This window comes from Medicago truncatula, chromosome 8 (genome assembly GCF_003473485.1).
Source record: "Medicago truncatula cultivar Jemalong A17 chromosome 8, MtrunA17r5.0-ANR, whole genome shotgun sequence".
Classification (NCBI taxonomy): Eukaryota; Viridiplantae; Streptophyta; class Magnoliopsida; order Fabales; family Fabaceae; genus Medicago; species Medicago truncatula.
Window position 1 is genome coordinate 17,545,726 of NC_053049.1, and position 21,658 is coordinate 17,567,383.

The 21,658-nt window shown below is 32.0% G+C and overlaps 3 protein-coding genes across 3 annotated transcripts; all 3 read left to right on the forward strand.

Moving 5' to 3' along the window:
• Positions 1-6,864: 6,864 nt before the first annotated feature.
• On the forward strand, positions 6,865-9,648 carry LOC11407242 (geraniol 8-hydroxylase). The gene is made up of 2 exons (XM_003628196.4): positions 6,865-7,842; positions 8,646-9,648. The coding sequence occupies exons 1-2, from the start codon at positions 6,928-6,930 to the stop codon at positions 9,258-9,260; spliced, it is 1,530 nt and encodes a 509-aa protein (XP_003628244.2). The 5' UTR covers positions 6,865-6,927; the 3' UTR covers positions 9,261-9,648.
• A 1,648-nt stretch (positions 9,649-11,296) lies between these two features.
• Positions 11,297-12,263, forward strand: LOC11405265 (uncharacterized). Its single transcript, XM_024772013.1, has one exon. The coding sequence runs from the start codon at positions 11,385-11,387 to the stop codon at positions 11,982-11,984; it is 600 nt and encodes a 199-aa protein (XP_024627781.1). The 5' UTR covers positions 11,297-11,384; the 3' UTR covers positions 11,985-12,263.
• Positions 12,264-16,929: 4,666 nt separating this feature from the next.
• LOC11405267 (geraniol 8-hydroxylase) lies at positions 16,930-19,690 on the forward strand. The gene is made up of 2 exons (XM_003628199.4): positions 16,930-17,984; positions 18,653-19,690. Exons 1-2 carry the CDS (start codon positions 17,070-17,072, stop codon positions 19,265-19,267), a joined length of 1,530 nt encoding a protein of 509 aa, XP_003628247.2. The 5' UTR covers positions 16,930-17,069; the 3' UTR covers positions 19,268-19,690.
• The last annotated feature ends 1,968 nt before the right edge of the window (positions 19,691-21,658 follow it).

A 21,658-nucleotide genomic window follows, 5' to 3' on the forward strand; every position in this document is an offset into this window, starting at 1 on the left:
TCAAAAGTGATCGCTTCAGCCGATATAGCGGAGCAGCACGGTAAAATTGAGCTAAAATAATTGGAAACCATTTCATACTCCTTCCTTACATTAGCTCCCAGTTTTTACTGTGATTAAAGTACTGAAGTAGTGCTGAACGTCCTTCAACCTGAAATGTGTGTGGTTTAACATCCACTGTCTTCAGTCTAACAATGTGAAATGTCGGCATTGATTTAAGTTTTCTAGATGCATATGGCATGTATACTCCGTATAAAATAAAGATGTTAAGCTTAAGTTATGAGCTGATTCATCTATTGTAAAAGAAATGAACACAAATGTAGCTCCTAATGTTGTCTGCTATCATATATGTGATTTGTTGTGTCTGCCAATGCTGTATCCATCTTCATGTAAAGTTTTTGGATAAGGCTATTACTGAATCACCGTTGCTGTTAATGTCGTTGCTATGAAATAATGAAAATTGGAAAAGAAATGAGAGAATAAATGTTATGCCTTTATTCTGTAATTACAAATATACTCTAATATTTAAATTCCTCATTTCTTTTCGTAATTTATTTCCATTTTAAGAAATTCATTTTCAGATTTTCTAAATTCCACAATCTTTTTTGCTGTTCTGTCGTGGACATTTTGTCAGCTCTTTATGTATTTGTTGTTGTTCAGAACATTTGTTGAAGTGAACTGAAATATTGACTGAATTTTGATGGATGAATTTTATTGGTTGGTGGATGCCTGAAAATTGTACTCTACTATAATTTGAATCACAGTATCTAGTATATTTAGGTCCTGATTTTAATATAAACCCATCATCTTGCCTAATCATTGATTTGGATTAACCCACTTTCTTAACATTCAATGCCTTAAAATCAGAAAATCATGATTCAGTGCATGTTTGAAAATTCGTTGGAAAGACCTCAAACATACATTTGAAGTATCTCCAACAGGTTTCCAAACACACTACTTCACCATTGGCTCTTGATTAACAATCACTAACTACATCAAAGTCCACTTGTAATCTGGAGTCTTGATAATTTGACTATTTTAGCACTGGTAAATTTTGGTATGCCTAATTGTAAACATCATCATTGGATTAACCGGTTACAACTCAATCATTCACACATGCCTTCCTCTCGAATATGGTGCAGAACTAATCACATATTCCTTCATTCTTAATGCTTTGTTTTACATATTAGTTAATGTAATATGAAGTGAAATTCTAACAGTTTCTTGTGATATAACAGGGTGGATATTGGGACTAATGAACCATTGATTCTAGATGTTTTGATAAATGCATTGACATAGATAAGTTGCGAGTATGATCTCCACTTTCTCTGATTAACTACTTCAATTCATTTGTTTTCCTTCTCTTTCTCATTACATATCCAATTAATTGATTTTGATTTTTGTTTTTTTGATAGCTTTGTTGGGATCAAACAAGTAGTGTTTGGTGTAGAAGAATTTGAGAATTGGAAAGAGGATTTAACATCAGAAGATTCAGGTTATGGTGTTCATAAGATCTAGCCAATTTTCTAGGCATATGGCCAAATGAAGAGTAAATTTTCTAGGCATGGTCAAATGAAGAGTAAATTTTCTAGGCATGGTCAAATGAAGAGTAAATCATGGTTCCAATTGTTATCAAACTTTAGATAAGTTTTATTTGGAGACAAGCCAACAATATTGCTCATTTGTTAGCTAAAGCGTCATTGTCTTTCGTTAGTCCTCAAGGGTTTGGCCATATCCCCATCATGTATTAAAATAACTTTGATGAATGAAATGAGTTAAATTTATTTCTTTAAGAAAAAAAAATTCTCCTGGAGGTATATTTGATTATTTCGCGGTAAATACTAAAATGCCTATGGAATTTGTGGAGATTCACAACTCCACTAACATGTGTATATTATTTGCAAATAATATACACATGTTAGTGGAGAATTTTTACTTGTGACAAAAATTGATTTTGAATCTCCACAAAAAAATTTATGACCCGACTTTCCCTAGGAACCAGGGATTAACACAATTTACCGGTGTTCATGGGGCACGGGTTAAGAAATTAAAAGTAAAAAGAACAGTCAATTTTACATTAAAAAGAACACTGTTTTGACTTTCAAAAAGTAGAATACACAATTTTCAAGAGAATATTTCCTTTTATATTCCTTAACAAGTGCCCCGGGACACTGATTAACATTTCTCTTATTTTTAATATCTTTATTATAGGAGTTCTAAAGCAATAAATTGAATATAAATTCGACTAAATTAAAAAATATCCACTTGAGAAATATTTTGAAATAGTCAATAGGTTATACTAGAATATGTTACATTGATCCCACTTCATTCATAAATAATCACATTCTTGCTATTTATGTAGATGGTTAGTGGAGGTTTTTTTTAAATTACCTTTTCTTGTACAACCAATCAAAGTGTAATATACATTGGCAACATTAAATGTCAATAAATGAGTCAATTTTTTCTAAAAAAAAAAACTATTTTAATCATAAGGTAACTTTTAATACGTTTAATTTTTATTTAATTATAGACAAGATTACATTAAAGGTCTTTTATCTTATTTATTTGTAACACTTTGGTCCTTTATCTTTATTTTTTTCCGTTTATGTCTTTTATCTCTCATAAAAGCACATATACATCCTTTTTCTTATTTTATTTTTTAAAAAAAATACATATTTTTATTTATTTTTAAATATATTTTTGTTAAAAATCAAAAAATCCAGAAATATGATGAAGATGTTCATCATCTTCATCTTCTTCCTTTGAATCTTCATCATCTTCATTGAATCAAATAAATTTCTACACAAATATATCTACAAATATCAAGAATTAATGTTATGTTCACCTCAAATCTTCTTTTAAACACAAAAATCAAAACCCTATATAGAAAGAGATTTAATTTCATAAAAAAAAAATTAGTTATATAAATTGTCACACCGTATATTATTATTATTATTATTATTATTATTATTATTATTATTATTATTATTATTATTATTATTATTATTATTTTCTAACTCAATATTCAAACTCGGCATAAAAATAACCCCAAAATTGAGAGCAGCTTTGCACATCAATTTTGTTGTTTCTAGAACAATTTTAACTTTCGTATAGCCTAACTCTTCCTCCAATGACTAAGCCTCCACCATCCGCCTTGCAACATTTGTGAAATTAAGGTTTTGATTTTTGTGTTTAAAAGAAGATTAGAGGTGAATATAACATTAATTCACGATATTTGGAGATATATTTTAGTAGAATTTTTTTTTTTATTTAAAGAAGATGATGAACATCTTCATCATATTTCTGAATTTTTTTCATTTTTAATAAAAATATATTTTTAAATATAAAATTATGTATTTTTTTAATAAAAAACAAGAAAAAAGATGTATATGTGCTTTTAAGAGAGATAAAGGACCTAAACGAGAAAAAATAAAGATAAAAGACCAAAGTATTACAAATAAATTAGATAATGGACCCTTAATATAATCTTGCCTTAATTATATTTAGGTGTTCAATCTTAATTAATTTACACTACAGGACTGACTTAGAACAATTAAAATTTCACATCAAATTTCTTTCATATGAATATCCTTAGGTTTATCATTTACATTCATAAAATTTCTTATTTCCATTTTGATTTTTCAATTTTGTCGTTCCAAACTGCCGCATTTTTCAATTTTCGTGAGAATCGTCGTCGTTAATTTGATTCCAAATATCATGAGAATTGCAGTTATTTTCATAACCACGTCAGATATGGTGACTTGATTTTTCTTGGTTATGAGGCAGTTATTTATAACAATTGAGTAAGTCATCTGTTGTACTTTGAGGACTGATAGCAGGTGTTGCCGTTGTGATGTTGTGGGAGTTTGTTAGCTTTTTTTTTCGGTTGCTGCTGAAATGGTTATGTCATGAGGCTTATGTTCTTTTGTTTGGAGTTAATTAATTATAACAATTGAGTAAGTCATCTGTTGTACTTTGAAGACTGCTAGTAGATGTTGCCGCTGTGATGTTGTGGGAGTTTGGTAGGTTTTTTTTTTTTTTTTTTTTTTTTTTTTTCGGTTGCTGCTGAAATGGTTATGTCATGAGGATGATAATGAGGCAGGTCTATGCGTGTTAGTAGATTTTATTAGGTTGGCTGCTTAAATAAAAAAAATAAGTCACGATACCTGACGCGGTTCTAGAAATAACGACAAATCTCACTATAACTGGAACAATCAAAGTGGAAAGAAGAATGAAAAAGAAACAAGAATTGATCAATAGGGAAGAATAAAGAAGAAGAAATTTGAATGAAGGAGATGTTTTTGTTCTCATGTTTGGAGTTTTGGAATAGAAGAAATTTTATGAATTTGAAAGAAATTTGATGTAAAATTTTATTTGTTATAAGTCTTGTAGTGTAAATTAATTATGATTGAGCACCTTAATATAATTAAATAAAAATTAAAAGTATTAAAAGTTACTTAATGATTAATATTAACTCTTTTATTTTTAGAAAAAATTGACTCATTTATTTGACATTTAATGTTGTCTATGTATATTATATTTTAATTGGTTGATATCATGAAAGGGTAATTACCCTCTAAACAGAAGATGGTAACGTAGGCCTCACGGTCAGTGGATAGTATGAATTGTTGGTCTCATGGTTTGACAATGTGGTGTTTGGAATTATTCTCATGAGAGTAGATAGATAAGTACCGCATGAAAATGGATGTAGTATTTAGAGTTTGAATGTGAGGAGAGACGCTAAATCTGCTAGCTGTAGTTTGATTTTTCATTGGAGTGAAGGTTGTCTTTCCGAATTAGACATACAACCATCTTTGTAGTTTCTCAGGTTTAATGCAATGTAGAAAAGATAGTTGAATATTAATCCTTCAAAAAAGACAAAGTTGAATATTGGCCTCAGATTTAGCTACCGAAATAGTTGAATATTCCTTCAAAATATTGATTATCTCAAAAGAACTGTCGCAATTTAATTTCCAAGACATTCATGGCACCAAACGACCAATTCAAGAATACGATGAAGTTTGTTTTGGCATATCACATGATCCAAACGTTTTCTAGAATATTTTAATATCTTAAGCATTTCATTGAGGTCCAATGTATAGGTAATGATGCGGATTAACTTCAAAAAGTTTGGTCTAATGGTAAAATGAACCTGAACATTATTGGTTTAAACTCCATTAGTATTTTAAGAGGAAGATCAATGCAAAAAATTAAAATGACTTATAATAAAATACGAGGAGGTATTTGTCTTGATTTCAGTGTTAATGTTTTTTGGGATTGTATTAAACAATTCAAAGGTTGTGTTCTAATTTTAAAAATTAAACCATAATAAAAAAAAAGCACAAAATACATTTTCCCTTCGTTTTAAATTACATGTCGAATTTTTTCAATGTGCACTATTTATATGACTTATTTGATCATATTTTTTAACTAATATATAAATATAAATGTTAGCATATAAGATGTTGTTCGATTTGTCTCGATAAATATTTTTAAAATATTAAAATTTTATAATTTTCACTTTAAATAATTAAAGATATCAACGATCAAAGTTGTGCATTGACATGTGTGAAATAATTAACTGCGACCGACATGTATTTTAAAACGGAAGAGAGTAATCTATAACATCAAAATACAACTTCAAACTAACATCAATCTTCATCCTTCTAACATTTTTAAAAAATCATAAACTTAAACAATATATTATACATGTTAACAAAAAAATTTAAGCCCCTAACTTCAAGGTCATGTGTTAAACATCTTGTTACACTTGTTTTTACATATTCATGAGCTTTTTAGTCAAAAAATACTCATGAGCTTTGATGGAGAGTCATGAACAACTTATTTTTTTTATTTTTTATTTTAAAGAAGTCATGAACAACTTTATTAATGTATGCTTAATTATCATATAATTTGGTTGGTGGTGGGGGAGGAGGGTGGCTGCGGATGATGATGCGTGGGTTGCTCCAAAAAATTACTTTTTTAAATGCTGCAACATAAGCAAAGTAAAAGCTGCTTCCCTCAGCATGGTTTCTTTTAGTTTTATATGGAGTTTACTTAAAATAAATAAATTAATTTTCCCCTAAAAAAAAGTCTCATAAATTTTAGACTTGAATTATTATTGCCTAAAATTCAATGGATAAAGTTTGGAATAAAAGAATAAAAGAGTTTGAAATTTTGAGTTTAAATTCAAAAATGACTAACTGCTAATATTTATCATTAAAATTTGTCAAAAATAACATTTATCATAAAAAAAAATCTTAATTAATATCTCTGCCAGCTTTGTTTAGTTGGAGTTAAAATGTGAGAACTCTAACCATTTGATTACTTGATAAAATAAATCTTAATCAATTGAAATAATGAAGTACATAACCAAGTTGTTTGGGCTCCAGTGGCAAGGAGCTTATTCCAAGGACGCACCCGTGAAATACCAAATTCAATTCTCAGAAAAACAACGTTTGACCAGTGCGCATGCCTCTACGCACGAGGCGAATTAGTCGCCCACCTTAACGGGTGCGAAAGCCAAAAATAAAATAAAATAATGAAGTACATTAATTTTATAAGTCTAAGTTTGACCAAAATTGTTAACCGGTCTATAAAATCTTCTTGGTTTGTGTTGTGGATCGATAAATCATATACATAAATTTTTTTAGTCAAATTCAAACCAAACTAATTCAATGATGAACATGGTAACGCCTAGTTCATGTCCTTGATAAGAAAAAAATAAAAGTAGTAGTTCATGTCGGGTCATTTAGTCATGGGTCAATAAACAATAAGTAGAATATTCCAAGTAAACTACTAAAGTATGAGTAGTTCAAATTAAATGGCTGTTCTTATTCAACAAAAATCATATATAAATAGACATATTGAGCTCCTCATTAAACTCACTTGTATTGAACAAGTTCAATAGCTCATAGTTCTCTCAAAAAAATGGACTTGTTACAAAGTTCCACACTTTCCTACCTAGTAATAATTTTCACTTTCTCTATACTTCTCCTTATCAAATTTCTTACTCCAACAAACAAAACAAACCAAAAAAACCACTCTAAGCTTCCACCAGGTCCTTCACAACTTCCCATAATAGGAAACCTTCTAAAACTAGGCAACAAACCACATCATTCTTTGGCAAATCTTTCAAACATTCATGGTCCAATAATGACACTAAAGTTAGGCCAAGTAACAACCATAGTAATATCCTCAGCAGACATAGCAAAAGAAGTTCTACAAACACATGACACCTTACTATCAAACCGGACTGTCCCGGACGCACTCTCCGTTCTCAACCATGATCAATATAGTTTGTCATTTATGCGTGTTTCCCCACGTTGGCGCGACCTTAGAAAAATTTGCAATAACCAGTTGTTTGCAAACAAAACTCTCGATTCAAGCCAGGCGCTAAGGCGGAGGAAATTACAAGACCTCTTAGATGACATCAAAAAGTGTAGCGAAATTGAGGAAGCTGTCGATATTGGAAGAGTTGCTTTCATGACGACGATTAATTTGTTGTCGAATACTTTTTTCTCGGCAGATTTTGTGCATTCTGCTGAGGAAGCTGGAGAGTATAAGGAGATTGTTGTGAGTATATTGAAGGAAGTTGGAGCACCGAATTTGTCGGATTTTTTTCCTATGTTGAAGGTTTTTGATTTGCAAGGTATTAGAAGGCGTTCTGTTGTTTCTGTTAAGAAGGTTTTGAGTATATTTAGGAGTTTTGTTGGGGAAAGGTTGAAGATGAGGGAAGGTACTGGTTCTATTGGGAATGATGATGTTCTAGATGCTTTGCTCAATATTTCTTTGGATGATGGGAAGATTGAGATGGATAAAGATGAGATTGAACACTTATTGCTGGTATGTTTTCTCTGATTCCTTCTCTATTTAAGTTTTTTAATCTTGTATCTAATTCTATTTATGTTATTAATATATTAGATTTAATTTAGACTTAATAGCAGTTTTAGCCCCCTAAGTTACAAGAAGTTGCGATTTTGGCCTCGTAAGAAAAAAACTACAAAACCGCACCTAAGTTTTGACCCTGTGGCAGTTTTGGCCCCCTAAGTCAATTTTGACTCGGTCAACGCACATGTGGACGCCATGTGTGTATTTATTTATTTTAATTAAAAATATAAACAAAAATATTTTTTAATTAAAAAAATAAAATAAAAACTTTTTTAATAAAAAATTTAATTAATTAAAAAATAAAAAAAATATTTTTTTAATTACAAAAAAATTACTTTTTAAATAATTAAAAAGTAAAAAATAAGACAAGTGGCGTCCACGTGTGCGTTGACCGAGTCAAAATTGACCTAGGGGGCCAAAACTGTCACAGTGACAAAACTTAGGGGATAATTTTGTAGTTTTATTTCTTAGGGGGCAAAAATCCAACTTCTTAAAATTTAGGGGGCTAAAACTGCTATTAAGCATTTAATTTATATACACCAATCATAACCACAAGATCACTGAAATAGTTTGACTTTAACCATAACCATTTTTAAAATCACACATGAGTGGTTGTGATTTCTCGATAATATAACCTTTTTTTAGTGGCATAGTATGAAAATTGGATATAGTCTTACAATTTTAAAGACCAAATTAAATATTAATTCAAAATTCTATAATCTAAACTTTGTACTAAATAATTTTGGTATGTATACCAGAACATATTTGTTGCAGGAACAGACACAACAACATACACTCTAGAATGGGCAATGGCAGAGTTAATGCACAATCCAGAAATCATGTTAAAAGTACAAAAGGAACTTGAACAAGTTGTTGGCAAAGGTATTCCAATACAAGAAACAGACATAGCTAAGTTACCATACATGCAAGCAGTTATAAAAGAAACATTTCGTTTACATCCACCAGTTCCCTTGTTATTACCTCGCAAAGCAGAAATCGATGTTGAAATTGGTGAATACATTATTCCAAAAGATGCACAAGTGTTGGTTAATGCATGGGTGATTGGTAGAGACCCAAATAAATGGGATAATGCTAATGTTTTTATACCAGAAAGGTTTTTGGACAATGAAATTGATGTTAAAGGACATCATTTTGAGCTTATTCCATTTGGGTCTGGTAGAAGAATTTGTCCTGGCTTGCCTTTGGCTATTAGAATGTTGCCTATGATGTTGGGATCTTTGATTAATTGCTTTGATTGGAAACTTGAAGATGGATTAAATATTGATGATTTGAACAAAGAAGATGAATATGGGATTACTTTGGAAAAATCTCAACCTGTGAGAATTGTTCCAATCAAATTGACTAAACAATAATCCACCATGTATGCATGATTCGATCTCCAATAGTGTTTTGGAGCAGCGGAAAAAAATTCGTGTAGAAAAGTGCTATCTTATGCGATAGTATTTTGAGTTAGTTAAAAAAATATTTAAATGAGAGAGGATCTGAGTCCTATTTGCATATGTTATACGCATGTGTGTTAGTTCTAATAAAATAAACGATTAGGGTCAAATGTAAGTGTTATATGGTGTTTTTATTAATGTAAGTCTTATATGGTGTTTTATCTACTTTGTTGTAATTGCAATACCCCTTGTTGTAACCTTTTTGTCTTAGTGTTGTAAGTGTCCTAGGTGATGTTAAGACAATATAGGACAACTATAAAAGAATACAATGGAATATATGACAACTACAAAAGATTATGGATGTCTTTGGCTCTTTGCTAGCAAGTGGGCAACATATTGACTTGTAGCCTTAGAAATTTGACAATTAAGTTTTGTTCGTATTGACTGATAGCTCTATCATATGTCCCTTTAGAAAAACGTTAATATTGTTCTTCTATGATATTATTTATTATTTATTACTCTATTTTCTTGCTATTCTTTTAATCTCTTTTTTCTATGAAGTATTAATTTCTCTTTTTCATACAAAATTAGTTATATTTTTAATATCTCTTGTTTTGTTCGATGCATTTCTATCAATTTGAATGAATAAATATTTTTTTTACTCAAGATAAATAGTTTTTTTTTTTTTTTTTTTTTTTACCAAAAACAAGTAAATTGCACCAAAGGTCCTTTAATATATTTAATTATAACAATTTTCTAGTTTATGTTGTTTTTTTCGTATCACTTACGTTTTTAAGTTATTTAGTTGTAACAAGTTAGTCTTTTATATTTGTTTAATACCGCTTATATTTTTAAAGTAATTTAATTGTAATTTTTAAATGTCGAATAACACATATTTAAGATTTGAAATTCTCTAAATTATTACAGATAAATAACTTACAAGATCTAAGTGGCACAAAAAAATTTAAAAGAAAATTATTCAGTTAAATAATTTAAAAGATATAAGTGGTACGAAAAAACTTAAAATCAACTTATCAAGATTAACATAAGAAAATGTGTTGAAAATGTGATGGTACGCGCCAACAAGGTGAAGAATTGTTTTGCACTGACAGTGTGTTTATTTACTCACTCACTTCACTTCAGCGATAGCGATTTCTGCTTAGGTTTCTTCCTCGGTTCTTCTTCGTGATTTTGATTTTCAGTTCCAATCTCCATGGATGCTGCTTCAAGGAATAAGGTTAGTTCTTCTTCTGATTCTCACATTCACGAAGACATTGCTTTCTCCATTCTCTCCAAATTACCTCTCAAATCACTCAAACGTTTCACCTGTGCTAACAAATCATGGTCACTTCTTTTCCAAAACCCTAATTTCATGAACATGTTCCGCACCAATTTCCTCAAATCCAAACACGATGACGATGCCGAAACACGTCTCCTCTTATTGGAACAGTCAGGGTTTCCCATTCAGCAATCTCTTTCCATCCTTTCTGGTGAAAGGTTTGAAATTAGGGCTAATTTGGATTGGCCACTTCCTCTTCAACAGCAAGGTGACAATGCCAATCAATTTCCTTTTCCTTTTCAAATGGGTGGTGGTAACGAAATCAATGTCAATGACTTTGCTTTTTTTTCAAGTGGGTGATGAAAATGCCAATCTTTTTCCTTTTCAAGTGGGTGGTGGTAACAATGCCAACGCCAATCTCTTTCCTTTTCAAGTGGGCAACAACAATGACAATGCCAATGCCAATCCCTTTCCCTTTCAATTGGGTGGTGACAATGCCAATCTCTTTCCTTTTTGCTCCTCCTACTTTCATTTTGGGCTCTGCTAGTGTTAATGGCACTCTTTGTCTCTACTGAGGGTTAACGACTGTATTGTGGAACCCTGCTACCGCGGAGTATAAGATCATTCCTGATAGCCTTCAACAGAAGGAGAACATTGAGTTTAATCTTCCTCCTCGTGGGTTTGGTTATGACTGTGTTTCAGATGATTTTAAGGTGATTCGGAAGGTTAGATATCCCTTAGAATTTGAAGGTGATGATTGGGTTTGTTTACCGAACAAGGATGACCCTTTTTGGGAGACTGATGTACACAACCTTGACATGAATGACGGTTTTTGGGAGGAGAAGGGGCTCATTGTCAAGTTGTATGAACCATTTTGGGAGATGTATAGCCTCAAGCGTGATTCTTGGAGGAAACTTGATGGATTTGATGATATGCCTGTTTCTTACCCTGGTATAATGTCTATGGTGAACTTGAATGGATTTTGCCACTGGTTGACCCAAGGACCTGATGTAGTGTCCTTCGACTTTAGCAAGGAGACATTCGTTGCAACTACCTTACCTTCTTCAGATGTAAGACATAGATCATACTCGTTTGCCTTGGTGGAGTTAAATGAGTCTCTTTCTGTCATCTATAATTACGACAGGACGCCTGATTTTCATATTTGGGTTTTGGGTGAAGTGGGTGTCAAGGAATCATGGACCAAGCTCTTTGTTGTCGGGCCTTATAATTGTTTGATTGTCTGTCCTATCTCAGTAGGGAACAAGAACCGTATATTTTTCAGGGAAGAAGATTCTGAGCTAGGCTGGCTAGATTTAAGTACCCAAAGGGTTGAAAGATTTGAAGTTCAAGGCAAGTCATTTTGTACGTACATGGTAATCTATCAGGAAAATCTTCTTCCTTTTCCAAGGAATGAATAATTTCAGCTAGTGATTCATGAACTTTGTTCTTAGATTTAGCATTTTATATCAAGATGAATGTTATGAAGTTATCTAGAAACTGTGACTAATTCCAGAGTTCTATACTCCATAACACTATGTCACTTTGTTATTTGACATTTATTTGTATGGAGAAATGAGATATATAACCTACTTGTTCTTGGTGGCAATTAAAACCTAATTGATTGAAATAAATTGCCTATTTACTCTACTCTGTTTATGTATTCCCGTGGTTATATTGACATGACATTGTGTATAAAAGCTTAAGGTCTTGTTTCTTCAATTAATAATTAGTTTTAAGCCATTCAGGCATGTTGTGCTTAGACTGTGCCACTTGATCAATGCATGTGAATTTGGTTGTTAGAAGTCAGTTATAGAATTGTTTTGTTGCTTCAGAATGACGATTTTCCACATCATACTCCTTTTGTCAGCTCCAAAGGTATGGTATTGTTTTGTAGCTTCAGAATTGATCAATATACTAAAACAACTCAAGTTTCAGATTTGAGGGCTATCCATCTTAATTTTCTCAAGTTCTCCATCTTATACACATATAAAATCTGGTCTAGTTAACAAGAATCCTTTATTATAGATTTTGAGACATGGAATGTCTAATAGACTTCAACGCTAAATTATAGTTTTGATTCAACACTAATTGCTAGCATGCGAGTTCTAATTTATTGATCTAGATTGCTTTGTTTACTCTGCTCTGTTTATGTATTCTCATATTTAAGTTTATGATCATACATTGAGATAAAATGAACAAAATTTTATCACAGGTTTTTGTATATACAATCTGAAGTTAATTTTCTTGCGCAATTTCGAACCTGTTTGGTCCTTTGTCTCAAAAATGTTATTTTGGAAAGTTGGATTCCCAAACACACACTTCTTAATTCCACATCTTGCGAAACATTTTGATGTTCAGGTATTGTATGTTTATTTCCTACTTTGAGCAATCTTTAACTGGTTTGGCTGGGTTACTAAATAAATAATGCAAAATAATATACTAGAGTTTACTTGAATTTGTATTATTTTGGGACGTCCAAGAAGTTGTATGCTAGCTAATGAGGTTTTCTGCAAAATTGAGACTAGCTGACTTTGAAATATTCGAGTTTCATTTTGAGCATCTTTGTTAAAGTATCAAGTTCAATGAATTTCACAAGTCTTGCTCTTCATTCTTTAATTTTGGAGCTGATGTGTAATCTTCTGGTTTATAATACTGTCTAATAGGAAATATCAATGCAGAAATTGAAAATTTAGAAGGTAGGTATCAATGTACTATAGTTTGGAACAGTAAAAGTTAGATAACTCTTTAGATGTCCTGATTTTATAGTAACATCTTCCCAGGTCGGGTTTGGTGAATCCAAGTTCTGATAATGTTTCTATGGCTTTGTTCTTTTATCCTGTTTTGAGGTTGTTATATTTTGTTTTCCTCTAATGAATGATTATTTGACTAATATAAAATAATTGCAAATTTACTGTTTTATGTGATGAGTTGGAGAAACCGGCATACTCAAGCTTAATGTTCATGAATATGAGGGTTTAGAACAACATGGTTGAATACAAAAATTCCTCACTGCCATACCATTGGTTCATTGATAAAGAAAAGTTAACCTATGTGTACAGACAAAAGTTAGTAAATTGGTGCATATGTCTGTCTGACTGTCTTAATAATTTGTATGACTTTTTTTAGTTATTTATTATATGAATGCTTTTAAATATTGTGTTCTATTATTGCAAATTGAAAAATTTAGTAGATAATGCATGCAGATTCAGGTTATGTATTTGCCACCCTTATGCCTCAACTAGGATTTATAAAGTAATGAATGTCAATTTCAACTGCTTTAGCACCTTCTTTTAACGTGACTTGGACAATTTCAAGGAGTTTTAGCTGTCCATTTTCTTTGGGTTTATCCTTCATCTGGGATTGGATGAACCATTAAAACTTGTTCTAGAATATGGTCGTGTTTTAGAGCGCTTTATCTGTGTATCACTCCTCTGTGTGTTGGAAACCATAGGTAAAATAAGCATTTGAGCTTGAAAGAAACAGAAACTCAATGGAGTTCATATTGATACTTGATAAAGATGGTAAAATGAGTACATGAGATTTGAGATGCTCTATATGTGGAGCTTTTGTATCTGATTTTTTTTTATTGGAATAGAGTACCCTTAAGACAATTTTTAAAAAGAAAATTTAGATCACTGGAAGCACATTTCATACAAAGTAAGCTATGGAAAACCACAAATGTCATTAATGACTTACAATCAAGTTTATAACACACTAACTGAGAAGTTTTTAACTTAAAATCCATGTTGTGAAAGCCAAAGATTTAACCATATATGTTAATCCCCGTTGGTCCTAGAACCCAGTTTCTATATGTGCTTGTAGGTTTGAGGTTTTTGACCATGCAAAGTTTGATGATTGGGCGGAGAAGGGTGTAGCACCAGCCATAAAACTCAGTTTAAAACTTTATGAAGATATTTTGAATCTGGGGTATAAGGTCATTCTACTTACAGGGCGGAGTGAAAGTCATAGGGCTGTTACTGTTGATAATTTGATAAATGCCTGCTTTCGGGATTGGCACCAGCTCATATTAAGGTAATTCCCACAAAGCTTGTTAAGCCTGTATGTTTTTGTTTTTTTTCTGTGATCTTATACAATTTTAGGACTTGTCACATTTGAAATTTGATTTTAGTGCATAGGCATTGATTCACATTTTCAAATCCTCCTCTTTATCAACTACAAGTGACTCTGGCATGGGGCAAATAGTTTTACATCAGTCCCTTTTGGATGAATTAGCTTGCGAATTGAGATAGTACCTAAAGGCAATGTTAGATGACCAAGAACGCCGAACGAACGGGTACGTAGTCTTTACTTTTGGAGGATCATGAAAGTCACCCTTTAATCGTCCCTCTACTTAATAAAAGATTTAGATCAAAATGGCCTTGTTAAAGAGGCTTTTGACATAACTTAACAACCTTGGCTGCTTCATGTAGTCGACCCGCACCTCGTGGAAATTATTGTTTTATGTAGTAAGTTAATTTTGTGTGCTAAAATAATTGAAACCATTTCATACTCCTTCCTTACATTAGCTCCCAGTTTCTACTGTAATTAAAGTACCGAAGTAGTCCTGAACGTCCTTCAACCTGAAATGTGTGTGGTTTAACAGCCACTGTCTTCAGTCTTAACAATGTGAAATGTTGGCATTGATTTTAGTTTTCAAGATGCATATTGCATTTATACTCTGTATAAAATAAAGATATTAGGCTTAAGTTATGAGCTGATTCTTCTATTGTGAATGAAATGAACACAAATGTGGTTGGTATTGTCATGCATTTGTCCATTTGATTAAGCCAATCCTAATGCTGTCTGCTATCATATATGTAATTTGTTGTGTCTGCCAATGCTGTATCCAGCTTCATGTAAATTTTTGGATAAGGTTTCACTGAATCATTGTTGTTGTGGTCGTTGCTATAAAATAATGAAAAATGGAAAAGAAATGAGAGAATAAACTTTATGCCTTTATTCTGTTATTACAAATGTACTCTAATATTTAAATTCCTCATTTCTTTTCGTAATTTATTTCCATTTTAAGAAATTCATTTTCAGATTTTCTAAATTCCACAATCTTTTCTGCTGTTATGTCGTAGACATTTTGTCAGCTCTTTTCGTATTTGTTGGTGAATGCCTGAAAATTTTACTCTATATACTATAATTTAAATCACAGTATATAGTAGGTTTAGGACCTGATTTTAATTTAAACCCATCGTCTTCCCTAATCATTAATTTGGATTAACCTTCTTTTTTAACATCAAATGCCTTAAAATCAGAAAATCATGATTCAGTGCATGTTTGAAAATTCGTTGGAGAGATCTCAAACATACATTTGAAGTATCTCCAAAAGATTTCCAAATACACTACTTCACCGTTGGCTTTCGATTAACAATCACTAACTACATCAAAGTCCACTTGTAATCTGGAGTCTTGATAATTTGACTATTTTAGCACTAGCAAATTTTGGTATGCCTAGTTGTATCCGCATAGTTTTTGTCTTAGGTTTTAAGAATCTAACCTGTTTTTTGTTGTCAACTTGTTACCATATTTAGACATTCACTAGTGCTTTTAGTACGAAATATATCCACGCGAAATTAATTGTTTTTGTGAGATTAATATGTGATTGTTTCATTGATTTCTTAGTTCTGTACTATCTTTTCATGTTATTAGTTTATCTCTGTAACTTCATTGTGTGTGAAAAAATTCATTTCGTATATCACGGCTGTTAGTCATTAATGTAGCTTGTTTAGTCACTGATTATATTTGTAGCCCCCATCTAACACCTAGTGCTTCAGCCAGTGTGGTTGTGGTTGACACAAAAATGTCCTCTTTTCTACAAGCTGCAATAGAAACAGAACCATTCTCTAATAACCATCCCCCAACAAGTGGAGCCATCAATGTAACCTCTGTTAGTTGCATAAGTTTGAATATATGGAACAGAATTAGTTTGTACTAGTAGTTCATGACGGGTCATTTAGTCCTGGGTCAACTAACAATTAAGTAAAATATTCTACGAAAATCAGTAAAGTATGCGTAGTTTAAATCATATTATTATTATTTATTTATTTTTTAATAAAAAGTTTAGATGAGTTGGGTTCCGAAGACTCATCAGAGTTAAGACAGACTTCAAAGTTCAAAAACGTATTTATATCAAAGAGAAAGAGCATTTACATATTTACTTACGAATCATTTATCAAAGAGATCTTTACACCGGTAATGAAAGTTGAATCCACGTCCTTATCGATGGATGAGTATATTCTATGAAACCAAACTACATTTATTTTAAAGTTAATTAGAAAAGTTTATATTTGATCTACCTAACCACTTAAAAACTTAATTTGCCGGCCGGATCTACCAAACAAAAGTACAAGTTGGTCATATATAAATAGACATATTGAGCTCCTCATGATACTCACTTGTATTGAACAAGTTCAATAATTCATAGTTGTCTCAATTCTTTACAACATCACTTTACAACATATTTCTCTCTGTTTCTGTTCCACTATATAAAAAAAATGGACTTGTTACAAAGTTCCACACTTACCTACCTAGTAATAATTTTCACTTTCTCTATACCTCTCCTTCTCAAATTTCTTATTCCAACAAACAAAACCAACAAAATAAACTACTCTAAGCTTCCACCAGGTCCTTCACCACTTCCCATAATTGGAAACCTTCTAAAACTAGGCAACAAACCACATCATTCTTTAGCAAACCTTTCCAACATACATGGTCCAATAATGACACTAAAATTAGGCCAAGTTACAACCATTGTAATATCCTCAGCAGACATAGCAAAAGAAGTCCTACAAACACATGACAACATACTATCAAACCGGACTGTCCCAGACGCACTCTCCGTTCTCAACCATGATCAATATAGTTTGTCATTTATGCGTGTTTCTCCGCGTTGGCGTGACCTTAGAAAAATTTGCAATAACCAGTTGTTTGCAAACAAAACTCTCGATTCGAGCCAGACACTAAGGCAGAGGAAATTACAAGACCTCTTAGACGACATCAAAAAGTGTAGTGAAATTGAGGAAGCTGTGGATATTGGAAGAGTTGCTTTCATGACGACGACTAATTTGTTGTCAAATACTTTTTTCTCGGCAGATTTTGTGCATTCTGTCGAGGAAGCTGGAGAGTATAAGGAGATTGTTGTGAGTATATTGAAGGAAGTTGGAGCACCGAATTTGTCAGATTTTTTTCCTATGCTGAAGATTTTTGATTTGCAAGGTATTAGAAGGCGTTCTGTTATTTCTGTTAAGAAGGTTTTGAGTATATTTAGGAGATTTGTTGGGGAAAGGTTGAAGATGAGGGAAGGTACTGGTTCTATTGGGAATGGTGATGTGCTTGATGCTTTACTTAACATTTCTTTGGATGATGGGAAGATTGAGATGGATAAAGATGAGATTGAACATTTGTTGATGGTATGTTTTCTTTGATTCTTTCTATATTTAAGTGTTTGAATATTTGGTATCTAATTATATTTGTGTTAATATATTGGATTTAATTTATATACAACGTGTATCAATCATGACCACTGGATCACTAAAATAGTTGACTTTAACCATAACTATTTTTAAAATCACACTCATGGTTGTGATTTGTCAACAATATAACTTTTATTCACTGGCACGGTATGAAAATGAATCCATAATATATTTAGTGGTGAACCACTTCCACCATAGACTAGTACTTAAAATTGGCTAAAACAGCAACGATATGTGTATTTCTTTTGAAGCATATGTTCACTTATATTTGTTTCCGATACCGAGAAAGTCACCCGATAAGTACCGGTTTGACAAAAACAAATACGAGCTGAGTTTTAATGAACACATATTTGGTTTTGCTTGGTTTTGTCAAATTAACATCTAGGCCATTGTCTCAGTTACATCAAGGACACCCGTAAAGTTTTATTTTTTGAGAGCCAACGTTTGTCCTAATCGTTAGAGTTTCAAACGACTTTAAATATTGATCTAAGGTAGACCACCTTTCAACATGTCCATAGTTGAACTTGCATATATTTAAATATTAATAATGAGGTAGAGTGTTACAATTTCAAAGACTTACTAAATAATTTTGGTATGTATACCAGAACATATTTGTTGCAGGAACAGACACAATAACATACACACTAGAATGGGCAATGGCAGAGTTAATGCAAAATCCAGAAATCATGTCAAAAGTACAAAAAGAACTTGAACAAGTTGTTGGCAAAGGTATTCCAATACAAGAAACAGACATAGCTAAGTTACCATACATGCAAGCAGTTATAAAAGAAACTCTTCGTTTACATCCATCAGTTCCCTTATTACTTCCTCGTAAAGCAGAAACAGATGTTGAAGTTGGTGACTACATTATTCCAAAAGATGCACAAGTTTTGATCAATGCATGGGTTATTGGTAGAGACCCAAATAAATGGGATAATGCTAATGTTTTTGTACCAGAGAGGTTTTTGGATAGTGAAGTTGATGTTAAAGGACATCATTTTGAGCTTATTCCATTTGGGTCTGGAAGAAGAATTTGTCCTGGTTTGCCTTTGGCTATTAGAATATTGCCTATGATGTTGGGATCTTTGGTTAATTGCTTTGATTGGAAACTTGAAGATGGATTGAATATTGATGATTTGAATAAAGAAGATGAATATGGGATTACTTTGGAAAAATCTCAACCTCTGAGAATTGTTCCAATCAAATTGACTAAACAATAATCTACCATATATGCACGATTCTCTCCCACAGTGTAGCGGCACAACAACAAAAGAAAAATTGTGTAGAAAAGTGCTACCTCATGTGATGGTATATTGAGTTAGTTAAAAAATATTTTACTGCAGCGCAACACCGTGAGAGAGGATCTGAGTGCTATATGCACATGTTATACACATGTGTGTTAGTTCTAACAAAATAAACGATTATGGTCAAATGTAAGTGTTATTTGATGTTTTGTTTTCTTTGTCGACTTTGTTGTAATACCCCCCTTGTCGCGACCTTTTTGTCTTAGTGTTGTAAGTGTTCTAGGTGATGTTAAGAGAACAACCAATATTCAATTTAGAACAAGACGTAGCTACAAAGAATGTATAATTTTGGTAGCTTCAATATAGTGAATGGATCAGGTCATCTTTGTTGAGTTGAAAGCTTGATTTTGGAGTTTAATTTATTTTACCTTATGCTTTTTAGTTTTATTTTTAAGCTTTGTTAACAACTTCAGTAGTACAATTTAGAATACAATGAAGTATATGAAAACTATAAAAGAATATGGATGGATGTCTTTGCTAGCAAGTGGACAACCGATATTGACTTTAGTGGTTATGATAGTTTAGGGATCCAACTCACAACCTCCTTCTTAATACTCTTTCAATATCCCTTAATCATTTCATATAATTTTATTTTACATAACATAAAATTGACTTGAGAGTAAGAATAAAGATGCGAGAAAATGATGTTAATAATTTAATAATGTAAATGTTATGTCATTCTTTGAGTTTCAAAAGTCATTTTAAAATGAAACAAACACCTAGCTATAAATCTTACGAACAAATCAAGACTTACTTCAAAAAAAATTATTGGTAACAAATCATCTTTAATTACATAAGTAATATGCAAAAGCAGACACCACATGTTGAAAATTGCTGAAAGATTTTTTTTAGAGGTAAATATTATAATTCTCCACATAAAATTCTCTTTATACCATTTGAAAGATATTAAAAGATCAACAACTAATATTTATTTGAAAATCAAATTCAATCGTAGATGGTAAAATAAATGTTAGGGGTAATTTTTTCATTTCTCAATGTATAATAAAAAAATTAGAAAAAAAGTAACATATTAAACCAATTAGATGGATCCTTAAATGATAAACTGTTTGGAAGAATTTGAGCTTAATTTTTAGAGTAAATAATTTTTTTGTTAGACTTTACTTATCAAACTCGAGATTACTATGATCCTTCCTCCTACAAACCGGAGAGTTAACACAAAAAAAGTAACATACTTAAAACATTTAGATGGAATCGTAACATCTCTTAGGCTAATTAGAAGTTTGGATTCAAACGCAGCTCTCTATGTGTACGATGTTAAAGACCAATTTGTTTGCCGAGGTAGAAGACAATGACACTCCTAGCCTTGTCCACCATCTCGGTCTTCTCCGCTTGTGTCATGGTGACCGGTAACACACCTTCACCCTTCAAAGTTTTCTCACACTTTTGGTGTATCAACACCGCTTACATCTTCATCTTCCATAACCTAAAATCATTCCTTCCGGTGAACTTCTCAATATCCCACTTTTAACCCATGGTACTCACTAAACCAATTCACTCCTATGCCCCACGGTGGGCGGCAATTGTTATGAATTCAGACTCAAAATCACACTAATACAAACTATGATGTGTAGAGCAAAGGAAAGTAGTAACCAATATTAAAGTAAACACAAGCAATAACAACAATAACATCACCTAGATCTAATCTAGGAATCAAAGTGAAAAACACAAAATCACAAGCAAAAGATAAAGAGAGAAGAGAAACAACTTGACCAAAGAAACAAACACACCATTGACCCAGTTCGGTCCAACTTGACCTATTCTGGGGAGAGATTGATCTCTCCAAACACTATCAATGAGTTCTTACAAAAGATACAAATGAGTTACAAGAAATTAGCTTCAACAAGCTCGCAAAGAACAACTATAGTTTCTATCCATTTTTCCAATCTCACCGATGAACAAGACACTCAACAATTTTCACTCACCCAAGGTGTTTACAATGTTTCCCAACCCAAGAGAAATCTAATTAAAGACCCTCTATCCTAAAGTTCTCTCCTTTGATTTCCCAAGTTCTCGTGATAATCAAAAACCCTATTAATAATTAGTTTTAAGCCATTCGGGCATGTTGTGCCTAGAGTATGCCACATGATCAGTGCATGTGAATTTGGTTGTTAGAAGTCAGTTATAGAATTGTTTTGTTGCTTCAGAATGATGATTCTCCACATCATATGCCTGAATTTGATTGGTATGGTATTGTTTTGTTGCTTCATGCTTAGTTAGTTCTATCTTTTGTCGTAGACGGCCTTGATATTGTTAGTAGTATTATTATTTTGGCGATACACATATTTG